Consider the following 17268-nt stretch of genomic DNA (forward strand, 5'->3'; position numbering starts at 1 on the left):
GTCAGATGGGGTCAGGCCTTGGTGGTCAGCTGTTCTCTGGGACAACAGTGCTATGGACACCTTCCAGGCTGTTGATCCCATACAAAATCATGGGATGTGTATCTGTGTAGGCCACTCTAAGATCAGCCTATACAGAGTGCCCTTTGTCACAGCTGCCTGAATGTGTCCATGGAGCCAGTCAGGAGTAGTTATGGACCTACTGTCCCCCTTGCTTAGATATTAATTCCCTGACTGTTTGCCAGACGCAACAGGTTTGGCTGGTGTGCTGCTGCTGCAGATCCTGCGGATCAGTCTGCCTGCAGGAGGGAACCAGGGTGCCCTCTTGTGACTGCAAAAGGGCATCCTCCTTGAACGGGAACCGGTCTGCAGAGGCCTGCTCTATGGCAGCTTCTCCTGTCTATCTGCCCTGTCAGTGAGTAGTGTTCCCACATGGTGCGCCTCACCTGAGTGGGAGTGCGATTGCACCACCACCGAGACCGAGGGGTGAGATGCTGTCCCACAATTCTGGCTATGTGCTGTGCAACTTGGTATCTGGCCTGCCTATACACAACGTCGGATTTATATTGCCTGGCGAGAGCAACCATTAACGATGGGGTTGGAGGAGTGTTCAGGCAGGGACCGGAGGGTTCCAACCATGTGTTTTCCTGCATCCTATGGGATTGTGGGGGGTGGGGGGTGGGGGTGGCGGCAGCGTGATGCCTGCTTGGGATGGGTGTTGTTGTGTTCAGTAGCTATCATGGGTGCCTGAGGGCTATGCTGTTATTTTTGCAGGTGTAACTTTCCACCGGTTCTGGGAATCTTTCTAAGCTGGAGCAGCAAATGAACTGGCCCGTGTCTTTCCCACACTGATGCAGGAGGTTATTCTGGTGGAGAACGGGCAGGTTGCAATGGTAGGGCTGGGCCAGCTCATCTCTTGTTTATGGGCTTTCTTCCACCGCTGGATTGTTCTTTTAAATCAACTAGGATTTGAGTAGATTAAGTGGTAGAAGCCAGTTTTAATAGTTTGAGATTTAATAAATCCCCCTTTTTAAAAAAGTATGGCAAGTGGTAACTTGTCATTGTTTTAAAGGCATTTATGCCAGTGTTTTTATATGCAAATTTATTTCAAGTTAATCAGTTAATTGGTAAAAGCCAATCTAAATTCTTAAATTGTTGACAGCCCACCTAAATGTACAATAAAATCTTGATTTTATAATACCTGCCAATGGGTTTAGTTCAGATTAAATATTGTTTCTCCTAACAGCACCACTGGGGATTGACTTCATCTAGAGTCCAGCTTTTTAAACTTTCCTTTTTCTGTGGACGTCTGGATGGTAAACAGATCATTCTCGTCTCCGTTTTAACTTCACAGTTGCCTCGTGAGACAGGTTATGGTGAAAAAGAAGCGTTATGGCTGTGTGGAAATTTGAATCCAGGCCTTCAGAGTCATAGTCGAGCGCTGTAAATTGCACAACCACATTCATATTTAATACTATTCTGTTCGATAGAAATTCCTTAGAGAAACGTAGTTCCTATTTGACTATACAAAAATATACTGAGTTTCATCTCACCAGTCCATTCTTTTGGGTTGGTGGAATACTTATTGTGTTGTGTGCCATCAGAAGGGACTGGTAGACTTCTTTCCAGTGAGAAAGTTGGCCTAACAATACTTTAATGTTACAAGGTGCTTTTGCAGAAATATGCTGATTTACAGAAGCAAATGAAGTGTGGCTGCTGTAACAAAGCTTTCGTACTTGGAGGGGGTCACCATCTGTGAATGGCATATATTCATGGGAAGAGACTTGAGCTTCCTCCCACTGCAACCCAGTCTCCTTGCCCAGACATCCCAAACAGTGTAAGATGAAGTCTGGGGACTGATTCCACAAACACCCCTCCCCCCCTCTTTTTCTATTGTGTTCATGAGTGAAGCGTGGTGATTGTGGCTGATTCCCCCTTCCCCCTTAGGCCTGGTGCTGTTCCTGTCTATCTTTGCTCCTCAGGAATACTTTTCCTTTGTTTTTTACTTAAGGGGTTAAAATGGCTTGCATGAGATCTCTCCCATGAGCTTGGTACACTTGTGGTTCATTAGAGCCAATCCCCCGGTATGTTATAATTCATTGACTGACATCTTGATGCAGGACAAACAGAAGCTGTCTTAGTTTTGTTCTTAAAGGCTTGACTTCAGAATGTTAATGTATTTTTCTCATTTTTAAACAGATTCCATATAGGCTGCTTCAATGGAGCAAATGAAGGGAGCTTGGAAGGCTCTTAGTGAAGAAATTGGCTTAAAGGATTCTGTCTTCAATGGCTCCAACTGTATTTCACCTACCATTGTCCAGGAGTTTGGTTATCAGCGCAGAGCATCTGATGATGGAAAGCTTTCAGATTCCTCCAAGACAAGCAATACTATTCGTGTTTTCTTGCCTAACAAGCAACGCACAGTGGTGAGCCTGTTTCTTGTTTTGTGCAAGATGAAAGATTGGCTGTTCTTATCCCCCTGATGCATAAACATTCCTTTTCACCAGTATGGTATTAAGATTTAAAAGTAGAGTCTTCAGGATAGATAAAGTGATGTTTTATTCAGTCTGCTGACTGAGTGTACACATGCATAACTTTGGGAAGAGCAATAAGACTAGTGTCACTTTACTGAATGTGTGATTCTGTATTTTATAAATTGCCCTCTGCTGATGAATTATTTGAACATAATAAAGTAGTGTTGGCCAGAAAAATTCCCCTTTTTGGGTGGTTTCTGACTCAAGAGGCGTATATATAACCCAGAGGTTTAAAAGGTTTTAAAAAACATTATAAAATTGTTCAGCTTGCTTAACCTGACGTACTGTAATATCATATGCTAACTGGAATGTATTGATTCCTTTGAATTACTTTTTTCTGGGGACTGTCATGTGACCTTGCATCTTTCCTGTCAGGTATTACAATACACATTGGAGCTATTTCTCTATGTATGGTTGCTCAGGATGTAGGTTACCTACTCCTTTTTCCTCCTCTTCCAATATGTCATTTAGTGTTACATCTACGACAACATCAACTTTGGCTAAAAATAACGAAGTTCCTTCTTAATCTGGTCAAGATGGAAACCCTTGTTAGCCTTCATTGGGGACAGTAAAAGTGCAGACACTCTACCGATTGTGGGTAACGCAAAGGAATGAAGGGAGGGAATTTGGATTCGAAAAGAGAAGGAGTCCATTCATACACGCTTCAATGTTAGCAGCATGACTGTCCCTAGAAAAAAATGCCAGTTTTAAAAAAGGACTAAAGGGAATCCAGGAATGTAGAGGTAAATAACCTAACATCTATTCTGTGTTAACAGTTATGAAGGATAGAAGACTCACGTAATAGTTTGTTTTCCACTGGTTTGTGCCAGTTGTCTCTCCCACTGACCTTTCAGTTGTGCCTAGTATTCCTCTTGGAGTCCTCTGCTCTTTAGGACCAGTGGGGGGAGGGATGTCATTAAGCAGGGCAGGCAGGGAAGTTCCTGTTGACACAGTGCATGTGAAAAGAACTAGCCTTGCTGAGAGAGAATCTGCATGGCTTTTGGAAAGAAACCCTGCCTTCCCAATTAGTCAGAGTTCTTTAGAGTGTTGACAAGAATGAGGGTAAGGATGGTTAGTAGGCACTTGCTTGGACTTTTGAATGTTTTTTTCACTTTTAATGGAAGTCTCGTGCCAATGACAAATAAGTATGTTTAGCAATCATAGGATAAGATATGGATACTGTCAGGGATTAGTAACTGGTTAAACAACAGGAACCAGAAGGCATGTCTCACCATAGCGGGAAGGAATAGATCTCTTCTGATCTGTGTTTAGAACCGAGACAACTTAATTTATTCATAAATGATCTGGTATAAGGGAGAACAGCAAAATGTTTGAATGTTCAGATGACATTGCATTATTAAGGTTGGCAAAAGCCAAAGAGTTTTGTAAAGAGTTCCAAAAGGATCGCTTGACAGGGCTATTGAACAATAATATGACAAACAAGATTAAATTAAGCAGGTATAAAGTACATTGCAGCAAAAATATTCATATACAGTGGTTGTGACTTGCCAGAAAGATGAGAAAGGCAAGGTATAAATGGAATAAATAAATGAGACCTTGGGGCCAATGGAAGATGGTCATTCTATTAAATGTTGATACACTAGACAGTAACAGAGAAAAAGGCAAATTCTTTATTGGTGAGTATTAGGAAAGAATTGAAATCAAATGAACCTGTCTGTATTAATGTTTTTGTATTGATCTGAAGTTGCATTTGAAATTCTGTGCACAGTTTGGGATACTGTGCAAAGTTAAAAAAAATGTTAAAGAGCTAGGAAAGGCTTATAAAAGAACAAGTAGAATGACAAAATGGGACTGAGTAACGACCAAGATAAAATTACTAAACAACTTTGAACTTCTTCGTTTCCCATTGTCCTTCTTTTGTAACCTTAGCAGGGACTACAAAAATGAGCGCTTAAATGGATTTTTCATGTTCAGATGATAGCACACTGTTCAATATCACTTGCCAGGTATAACTGTAGGGAAAGTTTGTAGGCTTTCCAAGGGCATCTAGGTAGCCATAGGGAAACAGGGTGGGCTAGAGAGAATATTAGTTTGATCCAGAAATGCTCTTGTGTTGTGTGAGTTCTGAGTTAACAGGCTATCCTAAGAACCTGTAGTCATCAGTTTAAAAAGGCAGCTGGGTGAATGCACCTGGTCTAATTTAAAAATGTTTTTACTTTGTTACCCAGAACAGGCAATCTCTACTTAAGTTGGGGGAATTTGCTGGGGAGATAGAGCAAGAGGGGGTAAATGGGATCAGTAACCAGTGTCTACCAGGATTGTCCTAGGTGAAAACTCTTAAATTAGCAGGTGATTGTGATAATTGAGATGGGCTTAATTGAAGAAGCAAAATAATAAAAAATATTTCAAACAATAAATATACACATGCCAAGCATAAAAGAGCTGATTAAGAGAAAAGGGAGGAGGTTTACATAGCATTTTAGGAAAGGTGATAGTTAACGTCGTGAAGGAAAGTCCAGGAAAGCAGTGCTGAGGAGGAAAATGACCAGCCTTTCCAGAAGCCAAAGCCCATGTGGGAGTGGGTGCACTGATCCAGGACACGCACATTATGGCCGAAGGACCTGTTTTTATACTCTAAAATGGGTCCTGGGGCAAGCTGGCAGGAAAGACAGAGAACAAAGAATTGATTGCTTTTCCAGGATCCTGACAAAAGAGTAGGAGAGGTCACCAGGTCTCAAGAGAATGCCAGGACTATTCTCTGGAACACTGATTTGAATACTGATTGATTGGAGGGATGGGTTTAGATAGGGTGAGAAATGGTCAGCTCAGTGCTTGATTAAATCACCATAGGGTGATACAATTAAGTCTAGCTAGCCCCATTGTGAAGCCAGGGGAAAAGTTCAGCTGCCCACCTCCTTCTTGCCCAGGCTTGACACACAAGATGGATTCCAAAACATTTTGTGGGAGCAGCATTCTGCTTTGGTGTTGGTCTTGGAGACCCCCTGGCTGCCATGGCACCCTTTAAATGGGAGAAGGGTCCAACTACTCACAACTTGTTCCATGACTGTAGTGTCATTTGTTCCAGACCTTCCGTTTGCATTTTTTTAAACTATGTGTTTTACTCAACAGGTTAATGTGCGAAACGGGATGACCTTACATGATTGTCTAATGAAAGCACTCAAAGTTAGAGGTCTGCAGCCAGAGTGTTGTGCTGTTTTTAGACTGCTTAATGAACACAAAGGGTAAGAACTATCAATTAAGTTGAGTGGGCAAAGGTCATTTAAACAGTTATCTCCCATTCATTTTTGTTCTGCTTTCCTTTCTGCATTTTACTGCTTTGTTAGTATTAATTACCATAAATGCTAAATTAGTGCAGCATTTTTGTATTCCATGTAAGGAAGAGTTAAGCTTATTTTAAACTCTCGCATTGGCAAATGCTTAATTTGGTTGTGTTGTAACAAGTAAAACTAATTGTTTTTGCTGATTATAATTGCCTAGAACCCATGGAAAGCACTTGGTTCTCACCTCACCTCCTTTCTGCTGCAATCCAAAATACATCCAAAATATTGCTCCTGGGAGACGGGGAAATCTCCCTCTCCCCAAACAGTAAAACAGAGGAAGGAGTCTGAGGAAATACAGGCAATCCCCCCCTCCCCCCAATTCTTTGTGGGGTATAGCTCAGCATTTCTATACCTAAACAAAAATGTTCTTCACGTGGTAAACACACTTATTCTTTTTAACACCAAATGATTGTTTAACAAGTTGCGAGTGAATGTAACTAAACTGATTTTGTGCCTTTGAAGGCTTGTGTTGCCTATTGTGTTAAGCCACAATCTTTTGTCAGTTTTCATCTCTGCTATCAGAGCCATGCTATTTTCAAATAAAGTCAGGGCAGGGCTCAAGTCCATTACACAGGCTCTGTATCATTGTCTTCAGTTAATAGTCTGATAACCACAGTGACCATTGCTTTAGAATGCAATATGTTTATTGGTAGTTTATTGGTACATGTTTAAGGTGGTTCTGTTAAATCAGTAGGTCGGAATAAGAACTTAAGTGCTACTGATAACTTCTGAGTATGTTTGTTTGCATCTTCCAGTAAAAAATCACGATTGGATTGGGGCACAGATGCTGCATCCTTGATTGGAGAAGAGCTGCAAGTGGACTTCCTTGATCACGTTCCACTCACAACACACAACTTTGTATGTCGCTCTTCTTAATTAGACTTTTGTGTGAGAGCTGTTGCTATAGCGATATTCAGTGAGACTCTCTTAATGTTTTTTCTTGCAACGTTCAGTATATAATATATGTCACTATAGCATATTTAAGCTTCTTATCTTTCCAGTCTTGACAAGAAATGAATAGTAAGTGGCATGTTCCTTACTTAGTGTTCTCATGGAACTGGGAATCCAGATGTTTGTATATCAAGATTAAAATTGTGTGTCCATATTTCCTAATGAATTCTAATTTTAATTGTAACATCCCTTGAATGATTATACATCTAATTCAACAGTGTGTTTTGGGTTAGTTGCAAGCCAATGCAGTCTGAGCATGGTAGTTCCACACAGAGTGGTAATTGGAGATGTGTAGTTGTGTTAATCTTTTGCAGCAGAATTGAACAGCAATCTAGTGGCATCATTGAGATTAATGGAAATTATTCCAACATGAGGTTTTGTGAGAGCTCTCTTCATCAAATTCATGAAGTATACATCCATTAGGCAGATATTTTATACAGTTTTAGTATAAATATATTATTTTACTTCATTATAAATGTATGCACTAAAATGTTCATTTGTTGTGTCTGATGAAGTAAGCTCTGACTCATGCTCTGGGCACCTTTTGGTTTGGATCCCAACTAAACTGGCAATTTCCAGTGTTTTCCCCCATTCTGCTGCAGAACCCCATTCCTGTTATTGCTCAGTCTCCATAAGCGAGAAGAGTTTCCAGCCCTCTCCTTGACTCAGATAACAACCAGTCATGCTTACAGAGTCTTCTTTACTTGCCACTGATCAGTCACAGTTCTCTGAAACATAGTAGCATTTCTGGAAGGGGTGTGATGATTTATGATAGACACACTTGAAGCTGTCAAATACTGAATGAAACCATTGGCCCATCAAAATCAGTGGTGTCTTCTCAGACTAGCAGTAGCTCTCCAGGGGTCTCAGGCAAAGGAATTTCCCATCACCAGCTGTGTGTTCCTTTTAACTGGACATGTTAGGAATTGAACCTGGGACTTTCTGCATGCCAAGCAGATGCTCTGCCACTAAACCACAGCCCCTGTCCATGTGCCATCATAGCTCTTTTCAGATTAAGTTAACCAGAAAAACAAAGTCTGGTTTCAAACCAATTTATTCTAAATTTTGAATGTAAAGCAAGAAGTGGCAAGAGTAGAAAACAGCAGAGAGTGACAGAATGGGCAGGGTGGTGGTGGTGACCAAATTCAGTAATTTTTTTAAAATTTCAGTCTGGGATTAGCACTTAACAGAAAAATTGAATATTGATCAGGGATCTGAAACCACTCTCTAGTCCTAGTGCCTAGGCTATAAATTTAGTGCCCTGATCCGTTAGAAAATTGGCTTCTCATGTTTCATTACAGCTACCCAAACTTGTTTCCTTTGATTTTGCAGCTGTGCTTTGGTGGTAGAGTCAGTTGTCCATGTAGGTGAAAATATATAGGATCTGCTTTCACGTTAAAAGCAGTGCAGCTACTGAAATTGTGCTCATTTATAAAACTAAATGTAAAATGTACATAAGATTGTCTGATAAAAGTGTATTAAAACTTCAACATTGCAAACATCCTGAACTGTAAAAGGTAGACAGTTCAAATGCTATAGAGTGAATTCTCTGTGAATGTAGAGTTACCATACAACTCGAAACAAATGTTTACTTAAGTTTAGTTTCATTTTACGTCCATAATACTTACAGATGACCTTGGAGATTTCTACACAGAATTCGCACATAAATTGCAATAAATCAGTTAAATTTGTTTTCTAGGCACGAAAGACATTTCTGAAGCTCGCATTTTGTGATATCTGCCAGAAGTTCTTACTAAATGGGTTCCGGTGTCAGACATGTGGCTATAAATTCCATGAGCACTGCAGCACTAAAGTTCCAACAATGTGTGTGGATTGGAGTAACATCCGGCAACTCCTGTAAGAGTTTGTTTATTAAATGATGAAACTAGTTGTCTGATATGTTGTGAAGTAGTTGTACTTATGTAGCATGCAGAAGCTTGAACAGTAAAAAGAGAGCAAGCTGGGCAGCCTTTGTTGCTGTCCATCTTCTACCATATTGTCATTGGTATAGGGGCTTGTAAGTATCTATTTATTGAAGGCAAAGAAGAAGAATTTGGATTTATTCCCCCCCCCCCCCTTTCTGTCCTGTGAGGAGAGTCAAAGGGGCTTACAAACCCCTTTCCCTTCCTTTCCCCACAACAGACACCTTGTGAGGTAGGTGGGGCTGAATGAGTTCCAAAGAACTGTGACTGGCCCAAGGTCACCCAGCAGGCATGTCGGAGTGGGGAAACAAATCTGATTCACTAGATAAGAGTCTGCCACTCATGTGGAGGAATGGGGAATTAAACCCTATTCTCCAGATTAGAGTCCACCACTCTTGACCACAACAACACACTGACTTAAAATAGTTATATCCCTTCTTCCCACATTGCCCAAGGCAGCTTACAAATTATAAACATACAACTAAAAAATAGTTGAAAAACATAAATCAAGATAAAACTGCAACACCTACAACTGAGATGTCACTACCAGCTGCCAGATGTTAATTACTTCCACTGAATGTGCTTTTTAATCATTCCACTTCGCACCTTTTGCGGGAAAGAGAGCGTGTGTGGGAGTTTCTGTATCCATATTTGGAAGGCAGCCAAATAGAGTGGGAGCAGCTGCTGAAAATGAACACACATGGGCTGTAGATGTGCAGACTTCTGCTGTGCCAAAAGTGAGGTCCTTAGTTGGTCCACAGCAGAAAGCATCCAGCTGATGACTGATTTCCCTAGGAGCCCTCTGTGAACAGTGCAGAAGTTTTCCCTGAAAATGGTATTTTGAATGTTAAGTTTCCAACAGCAAACAGGTATCCATACCTATCAGAACATCAGCCCTTTTTCTTCCAGTCCAGATCTGGTAGTAAGGCAGTGAGATGGGGTGACCGGAAGACAAAGCAGGGGGGTGGCTGCCTGGGTATGCAGAAAAACAAGTTATTGAAAAATGAAAGGGAAAATTCCCATCTGAATGGGCTGATGAATTTGTTCCTCCAAGCATTCTTTAATGTGTGAATGGGTCACAACCCCTAACAACTTGCGTGATCTTGAAGTTGGAAATGAGGATGCATGCTGTGAGGTATTTGTCTCTCAGTTTCAATCCCTCTCCCCTTCCCACTATGGGGAGCAATAGTACAGAAACCCTTCTGCTGCATTCTCCTGCTGAGTGAGTACATATGAAGCTGGCCTTATACTGAATCAGGCCGTTGGCCCATCAGGGTCTGCATTGCCTGCTCAGACTAGTCGTAGTCCTCCAGGATCTTAGGCAGAAGCATTTCCCACTTAGTGGTACTTGTAACTGGAGATGCTGGGGCCTGAACCTGGGACTTTCTGCATGCCAAGCAGCTGCTTTGCCACTAAGTCTCAGCTCCTCCCCATGTTCTTTTCAGATTAAATTAAGCAGAAAAACAAAGCCTCTGGTTGAAAGGAATTTAGCCTAAATTTTGACAGGATGGAATACAAGGCATGCCAAGCAGATGCTCTCCCACAGAGCCACAGCCTCTCCCTTGAGTACTAGATTAGCAGCTTCCTGTCCATGCATCTCTAAGCAGTTCTGAGGCAGAAGACTTGCCTGGGACCTCAGCATTATTGTACTGTTGCATTACGGGAAGGGAAAAGATTACATCTTCCTTCCCCTCCAATTCCTCATAGGCTTTACAGAATATAAGCATACATTAAACTCTAGAAGTTCGTGTGTTGCACGGTTACCATTTGTACATGTTTGGCCTCTAGTGTGCATATGTGTGTGGTTCGTTTTCCGTGTGTACTTGCATTCAATATAATGCAGTTTTCAAATTAATACTTCTCTTTTTAGAGCACAATGTAAGGATACCAAAAGAAATTTAGCATGTGGCATTGTGTGAAGAATAGTAAATAATGTGCTCTTTTGCAATGATTTGCAAAACTAATCCCATTCAGATTTTACATTCCAAGAAAGGATATAGGCTCAAGATGTTCTGTGATATTGTTGCCTTTTACTTATCTGTTAGAGGAAAATTCAGTCATTTGGACTGCATTGGTTAGAACATAAAGTCAAGGATGTTGTAAAATTGGATGTAGTAAAACTTCACTTTAATTGTGTTTGCTCATTGACATTGCTTTTGATCTCAGATTATTTCCACACTCAAATGTGGGTGACAGTGGTGTTCCTACGCTTCCTCCCTTAACAACACGCCGAATGCGGGAGTCTGTGTCCCGGATACCTGTAAAGTAAGTTGTATTTTCATTTCATGACTAGTTTCACCAATAAAAGAGTTTAATCTTATAATACTTTCCCTGTGAGATGTGTAAAATATTTGAGTTTTATGACTAAAACATGTGTCTTTTTGTGTAAGCGACACCATTTGAAATACTTCACTCATCTGCAGTCTAATGCTGCAGTCCTAAGCATACATACCGCTGCCTTATACTGAATCAGATTATTGGCCCATGAAGGACAGCACTATCTACTCAGAGTGGCAGCAGCTCTCTCCAGAGCCTTAGACAGAGGGCCTTCACACCACCTACTGTCTGGTCCTTTCTAACTGAAGATGCTAGGGATTGAACCGAGAACCTTCTGCATGCAGACACTTTTCTACGGAGCCCCAGCTCCCAGTACACGCTGAAGGAGTCAGTAATATTCAACTCAGCAGCTATGTCTATGTAATTAAGTTTTTGTTTGGACTGCAGAAGACAAAGTTCTAGTGATAAAACTGCCTAGTTTCCTTTGAAATATTTGACAACACCTGGCCCATATATTTTCCTTTATAATGTAGATATGAAGATGAATATAGCAGGGAAACAGTGTCTACTTGGTATGGGTATGCAGATAATTTGGGCGTGGCTTGCCAAATCAATTTGTGACTAAATATTCCCTAAATTGTCCAGAAATTTGCACAACATATTAAAAGTGTGCAAGTATTTGAATGGTTTTTATAGGGCAGAGGCAATTTGAGAAAAGAGCTTTCATTGATTTTGAATGATAAACACTGTATAGAATGAACACACTGTTTTTTCAGTGACTTTCAAGAACTAGCCAGTTGTATTAACTTGTTAATTGTATATTAGTGGATGCTTGCAAGAAAATGAGACATGAGTAGTTTTTGGGTATCTTAGTTTAACATTAAGTGCTGATAGAATTTATAGAATGCTTATCAACTATTTATGTTCTTTAAAATTTGTGTCACTATTGGTCTTCAAGCAGTTTTATATTTTTAAGTGATCTGAACACACAAACAGCTTTGAATTACATTGTTGTGATCAGCACTTGACAAAGAGATAGCTGGAAACAATTTGTAATTGTGTGTGGAATATTCATAATTGTGTTCAGTATTACTGTGTAGCGTTAGCTGCGCTTTACTTTTTGGTTCAAATTCTCCCCTCTTTCACTAATTTCTGGTCTTTGAGTCTTGGATGAATGATGTATTTTCTCAATTTTGCCTAGAGTAGAGCAATGCAGTTTTTATTGGCTAATTTTTTTAATTTCTGTTTGGGAGACATATTTTGTCCTTAAAATATGTTGTGCTGTTTTTAATAGCACTATGCAGGAGGAAAATAACGTATTGATTGTATAACAACTGAAGACAGACTGAATTGGCCCTACGTGAAAATGTCACGATGTTTTCATTACAATTAAGCGTCAAGTTAGTGCTAGGTTTATTAAACTGCATATCTGGTGGCATTCATAAGTGCTTTTAGTCCCTTGTACTAAAACTTATTCTTGACAATGAGAAATTTTACTGCTCAGAGATGCCCCAAGGTTGGTTGATCCACTGTGGCTTAAGGATACAGCTCTATTCTTCAAAATGATTTCAGATATAATCTGACCAGTATAATAATTCTGTGTTGGAGGAATGTCTGTTTATGTACCAATTCTTTATAAGAAGAAATTTTGTTTACCAAATTGTTGCTATTTGTGGACTATTCTCTGTGCAGTATCCTGGAATTACTTTACAGATACGAAACTACATCGAAATAGAACTAACCATAACTTCTACCTTCTCTTCTTTAGCTCTCAGCACAGATATTCTACACCTCATGCCTTTATATTCAACACATCAAATCCTTCCCCGGAAGGTTCCCTCTCTCAAAGACAGAGATCTACGTCAACCCCCAATGTACATATGGTCAGCACCACCATGCCTGTAGACAATCGGATAATTGAGGTAATCCTGTCTGGGTGTTTAGCCAAAGCCTTTTTTCCTAACTGTATATCTGTATATTCCTATTGGTAGTAATTATTTCCCCAGCCTAATGATATCTTACTTGCCATAATCTGTGTAAGCCTCTTAACAGGATTTCCACAGAAATATGAGACCTATTCAAAGTTGAACAAGTTGACTTGTATAAAGTGATGCTTCCATTTGTTTATTTCACTTCATTTATACCCTGCCGTTTTCTCTGATGGGCGAGGCCCAAAGCAGTATACATTGTTCTCCTTTCATCCATTTATCCTTACAACAACCGTGTGAGGTGTATGACTGAGTCAAGGTCAACCAGTGAATTTCCATGGTAGAGTGGAGGTTTGAACCTGGAATTTTCTCAGATCCTTATCTACCACTCTACTCACTACAATACATTGGCTCGCAATTGTTGAAAGCAGTTGGCTACAATTAATACTATTTTGGAGTCCCCACAAGCCCTTAAAATTGTTCCATAATAGATTAATATTTAATGCAACACCCCGTTGTATCATGGTGTTCAGCTGTGTACAATTTTTTTTACTAAATTGTGTGCAATAAATTTCTTTATAGAAACCACATGGCAAGATAGTAAGTAACCCGTGCTTGATCTTTCAAGGTATTCTTAATATGGGAGCTTTTCTGAAGTAATAGACACGAATGTTCATTTTAAATGTTTTTGTCAGAAGAGAACTTTCTGGCTTGCACAGATTTTGGAAGCAGAGATGGGCCAACACCTGCTGGCTTACCTCAGGCAAACTCATTTGGGCTTGCTTCAACTCAGGCCAGAACTGAGTTTGCTTGGTAATTTTCTAAGCTGAGGCTGTATCATGTTCCTAGCTGTGTTGTGACCTCCTTCCTTTTGCTGCCTTTTCCCCCTTTTTCTAACAATTTCCTAGTGGGGCCTCCACTAACATTTTGCTATTGTCATGGTGCTCACCCAGGCACAAGGATCCACTGAAGATGTAGTTCCTGAGGATTTGAATGTCTTATGATCATGATCCATTGGAGCAATATCTTCCCTAGGTCTTTGCATTTGAAACATCCCTATAGCACTGCTGAAGGTTTTTTTAAGAAGTCCCATGTTGAGGCTTATATTCCAGTTGCCTAGTATGGTGACAACTGCAATGGCTGGCTGGTTTTAGGTCAAGTCAAGCTTGTTGTAAACTAGGCTCTTAGTTCTGGGTTCTGCTTTTAAAGGCCTCAGCAAGTTATTTCTAGATATCCTAGTTCTGAATTTCAGTGCCATCAGTAGTCTGAATTCAGAATACATAATGGCAGGCTTATACGCTGTACAAAAGAACCTTCCTTGGACTGAACACCACATATATTCTAAAATACTTTTTATGGCTCTGTTAAGATTTTGCTGGCAAGATTCTTCCTTTTTTTCCAGCAATCCTGGATTTCTTTTTCTGGGCTGATTTTTTTTAATGCCAGTATCCTGTTTTCCCACAGATGCACACATCGAAGCTGAAGTTTTATAGTAGAGGAGCACTTAGATCATCAGAGCTGTGTATATATATTATGATTTTGCAGTTGCATCATCGGCCAGGAAGTGGTTTAGGTCATATTCAGTGTATAGCCTTTTAGGACTGTTAATATAAGTTTGAAATACTGAGTAATGTGAGGAAGGGGCGGGGAGGGGGAGGAGGAGAATTGAGCTTGATTTCACACTGGCAAGGGAGATAAAGTGCTTAGCACAGCTCCTTACCCTTCCATGAACAGCTGAATTATGCAAAATAAACTTGCGAGTTTAATTAGCATCATGTGTACAGGTCATCTTTTATTGACATGAATCTTATTACAGAATTCAGTTTGTTTCTTTTACAGAAGAGAGACAGCCTTGTCAGTCAGAATTGTGACGGCTTCTCAGCATGCTCTTCTTCTCAGTTTTGGTTCCCTAGCTAGTCTCATGGGATGAATTTGTATGTTTGCCTTTCTTAATGGCCTTGTGCACATGCCTGTGTCTTAGAGTGGCCCAGGTTATTATAAATGGAAGAAACCTTCACACTTTTTCTAACCTGACTGGGAAGTCTTTCCCGGAGTTCTATGTTGAATTTGTAGAGGTAGGAGAAGGAATAGTTCCCCCACCCACCCTTACTGTTCAGGCTTCTGTGTACAGTAAGAGTTTTCTCTTGCCTTGATGTTAGAATAGTGACTCAATTGCATGTAGTTCTAGGACAACCACATTCCCTATGAATGCTTTTCTGGTCTTGTGGAGTATTAGCTGTTTCACTGGATTAACTCAGATGTTACCACAGTCTTTTAAAAATCTGCCTTGCAGGAGTTGAGTTCCCACAAAGATTTTGAAGCTTCTTTTATGGGTCTTTTTAAGATGCACACTAGCTTTATAGCAGACATTGAATTCTTTCCAAACTTTCAAGGAGGGAAAAACCCATACAATTTAGCAAGCTTCCCTTAGAGGATATTGTACAGTTAGCGGTTTCTGGTGATCAGAAATGTCTGCCTGCCTAACTTTGAGTATCGTTACTGCATCAGATGTAAAAGTTCTGCAGATAAAGTAGCATGCACATTATTAATGTTAACTCATCCTTCTTTCAAGCTCTTTTCTGTACTATCACTTAGAACTGGAAACTATTTTTTTACTACTCCTTCTGTTCTTTTCCTATTTCTCATTGCTTTGAATTAGAATAACAGCCTGAATGCTTCTCCCAGCTCCTGGTGCAGACGATTCTGTTTAAGGGGAAGAGTAGGTATTGCCTGGATGCCTTTGCTTTCTTGCAGTTGATAGGATTGCTACACACCCACGCATACACACACCACAAACAGAGAGAGTGAGAATAAGAGAAACAGTGTGAGTTAACACAACTATAGATTAACAATTTAATTTAGAAATTGTGTGGCATGTTTGTTTGGTATTAATTCTGAAATTGGAATAGGTAATATCAAATAGTGTTTCAGTTACAAAAAATGTTTGAGTCAGCAGTACACAGCAAACGTAATACCTTTTGGAGTAAGCCTTTTCATTTCAGTTTTACCCTCAGGAATTTAGTTGTATAAGTATGTTCAAACTATGTGGGTATGTTGGTTAAATATTTAATTATCCAAAAACATAGAGAAAAATATTACTGTATAATCTGTCCCTTGGGAGTAGTGATTTATAGCATATTTCCACAAAGAAGCCATACAGAAAGCCAGATGAACAATAAGTTTTGCATAAAGCAAGACTTTAGTAAACAAAAACTTCTAAGTGTAGAAGATAAGAACATAGAACATAAGAACAAGCCAGCTGGATCGGACCAGAGTCCATCTAGTCCAGCTCTCTGCTACTCGCAGTGGCCCACCAGGTGCCATTGGGAGATCACATGCAGGATGTGAAAGCAATGGCCTTCTGCTGCTGTTGCTCCCGAGCACCTCAGAGATAGTGCTTCAAACAATGGAAATCTAGTACTTTGTTCTAACTTAAAGATAAAATGGAAAACTCTTGAGATACAGTGTACATATTTGCTTAAAAATTTGGGGTCCAAATTATGCATTCAGTGAGTGTTCAGATTGCTGTAAAGTAGTGTAGACAACCCTGTGACCTATTGGAGTATGTGCAAGCCAAAGCACATCAATGTGCTGCTGCGAAGTACAAATTTAAATGTAGCAGCTAGGATCCCAAGAGTACACCACACTTTCCAGAGCATCACCCCCTCACCTGAAAAAATTCTACCCCTGAACTAATCTTGTTGCAGTGGCCCATAACCTGTTACGTATGGTGACCCACACATTCAAATATACTTGGTTTGGGGACCTAATTGATAAAACAGCTTTGAAACCACAGGCACCTGGGACTCACTTTAAGAGATTTTGTGACCTACTTTTGGGTCAAGACCTACAGGTTGGGAAACATTGCCTTACTGGAATTTGGCATGGTAAAAGGGAATACAGGCAGAGGGGAAAATCAGTACCTAACCAACTCATTATTCTACTGGGAAATTGCCACCTTCCCTGTTCCCTGTATATTTCAGAAGGTGTTCTTTGCTTCTTTTCTTCATCCTGGGAACTGTATCCAGTTGGCCTTTTTCAAAATGAATCTCTTCAGAATGAAAAAAAATGTGTAATTTTCACCTTAAATATTAAATATTTTGTATTCCATTTTATATTGCATCCTGCTTGATTATAAACCCATATCTCGCATTCATTTTGCTTATGTATCATATTTATACCCCACTTTCCCTCAAAACAATTAAGAGCAATCTATATGTGGTTTCTTGGCAGCTTTTGGCCATCTGCTGGGCCTTTTTTTGATGTGGCTTTTGTCTTGTGAATTATTTCAGTGCTTATTTTTCTGTTGATTATTCAAACTGTGCATTAGATCATGTTAGACAGATGGCGAACAAAT

The 17268-nt window shown here is 40.0% G+C and overlaps 1 protein-coding gene across 5 annotated transcripts in view; it reads left to right on the plus strand.

Moving 5' to 3' along the window:
• RAF1 (Raf-1 proto-oncogene, serine/threonine kinase) overlaps positions 1 to 17268 on the plus strand; it is a 56586-nt gene that overhangs the window by 19503 nt on the left and 19815 nt on the right. The window contains exons 1-8 of one of the 5 annotated variants that reach the window (XM_048490727.1): positions 768 to 890; positions 2197 to 2423; positions 5622 to 5734; positions 6589 to 6691; positions 8484 to 8641; positions 10873 to 10971; positions 12752 to 12905; positions 15571 to 15630. In XM_048490727.1, the coding sequence (XP_048346684.1) occupies positions 2217 to 2423; positions 5622 to 5734; positions 6589 to 6691; positions 8484 to 8641; positions 10873 to 10971; positions 12752 to 12905; positions 15571 to 15630 (894 nt within the window). In that variant the 5' untranslated portion in view covers positions 768 to 890; positions 2197 to 2216. Of the gene's footprint in view, positions 1 to 767; positions 891 to 2196; positions 2424 to 5621; positions 5735 to 6588; positions 6692 to 8483; positions 8642 to 10872; positions 10972 to 12751; positions 12906 to 15570; positions 15631 to 17268 lie in introns of those variants that run through there. The other 4 variants (XM_048490726.1, XM_048490728.1, XM_048490729.1 and 1 more) reach the window with 4 other exon arrangements.

Source organism: Sphaerodactylus townsendi, linkage group LG03 (assembly GCF_021028975.2).
Source record: "Sphaerodactylus townsendi isolate TG3544 linkage group LG03, MPM_Stown_v2.3, whole genome shotgun sequence".
Taxonomy (NCBI): Eukaryota; Metazoa; Chordata; class Lepidosauria; order Squamata; family Sphaerodactylidae; genus Sphaerodactylus; species Sphaerodactylus townsendi.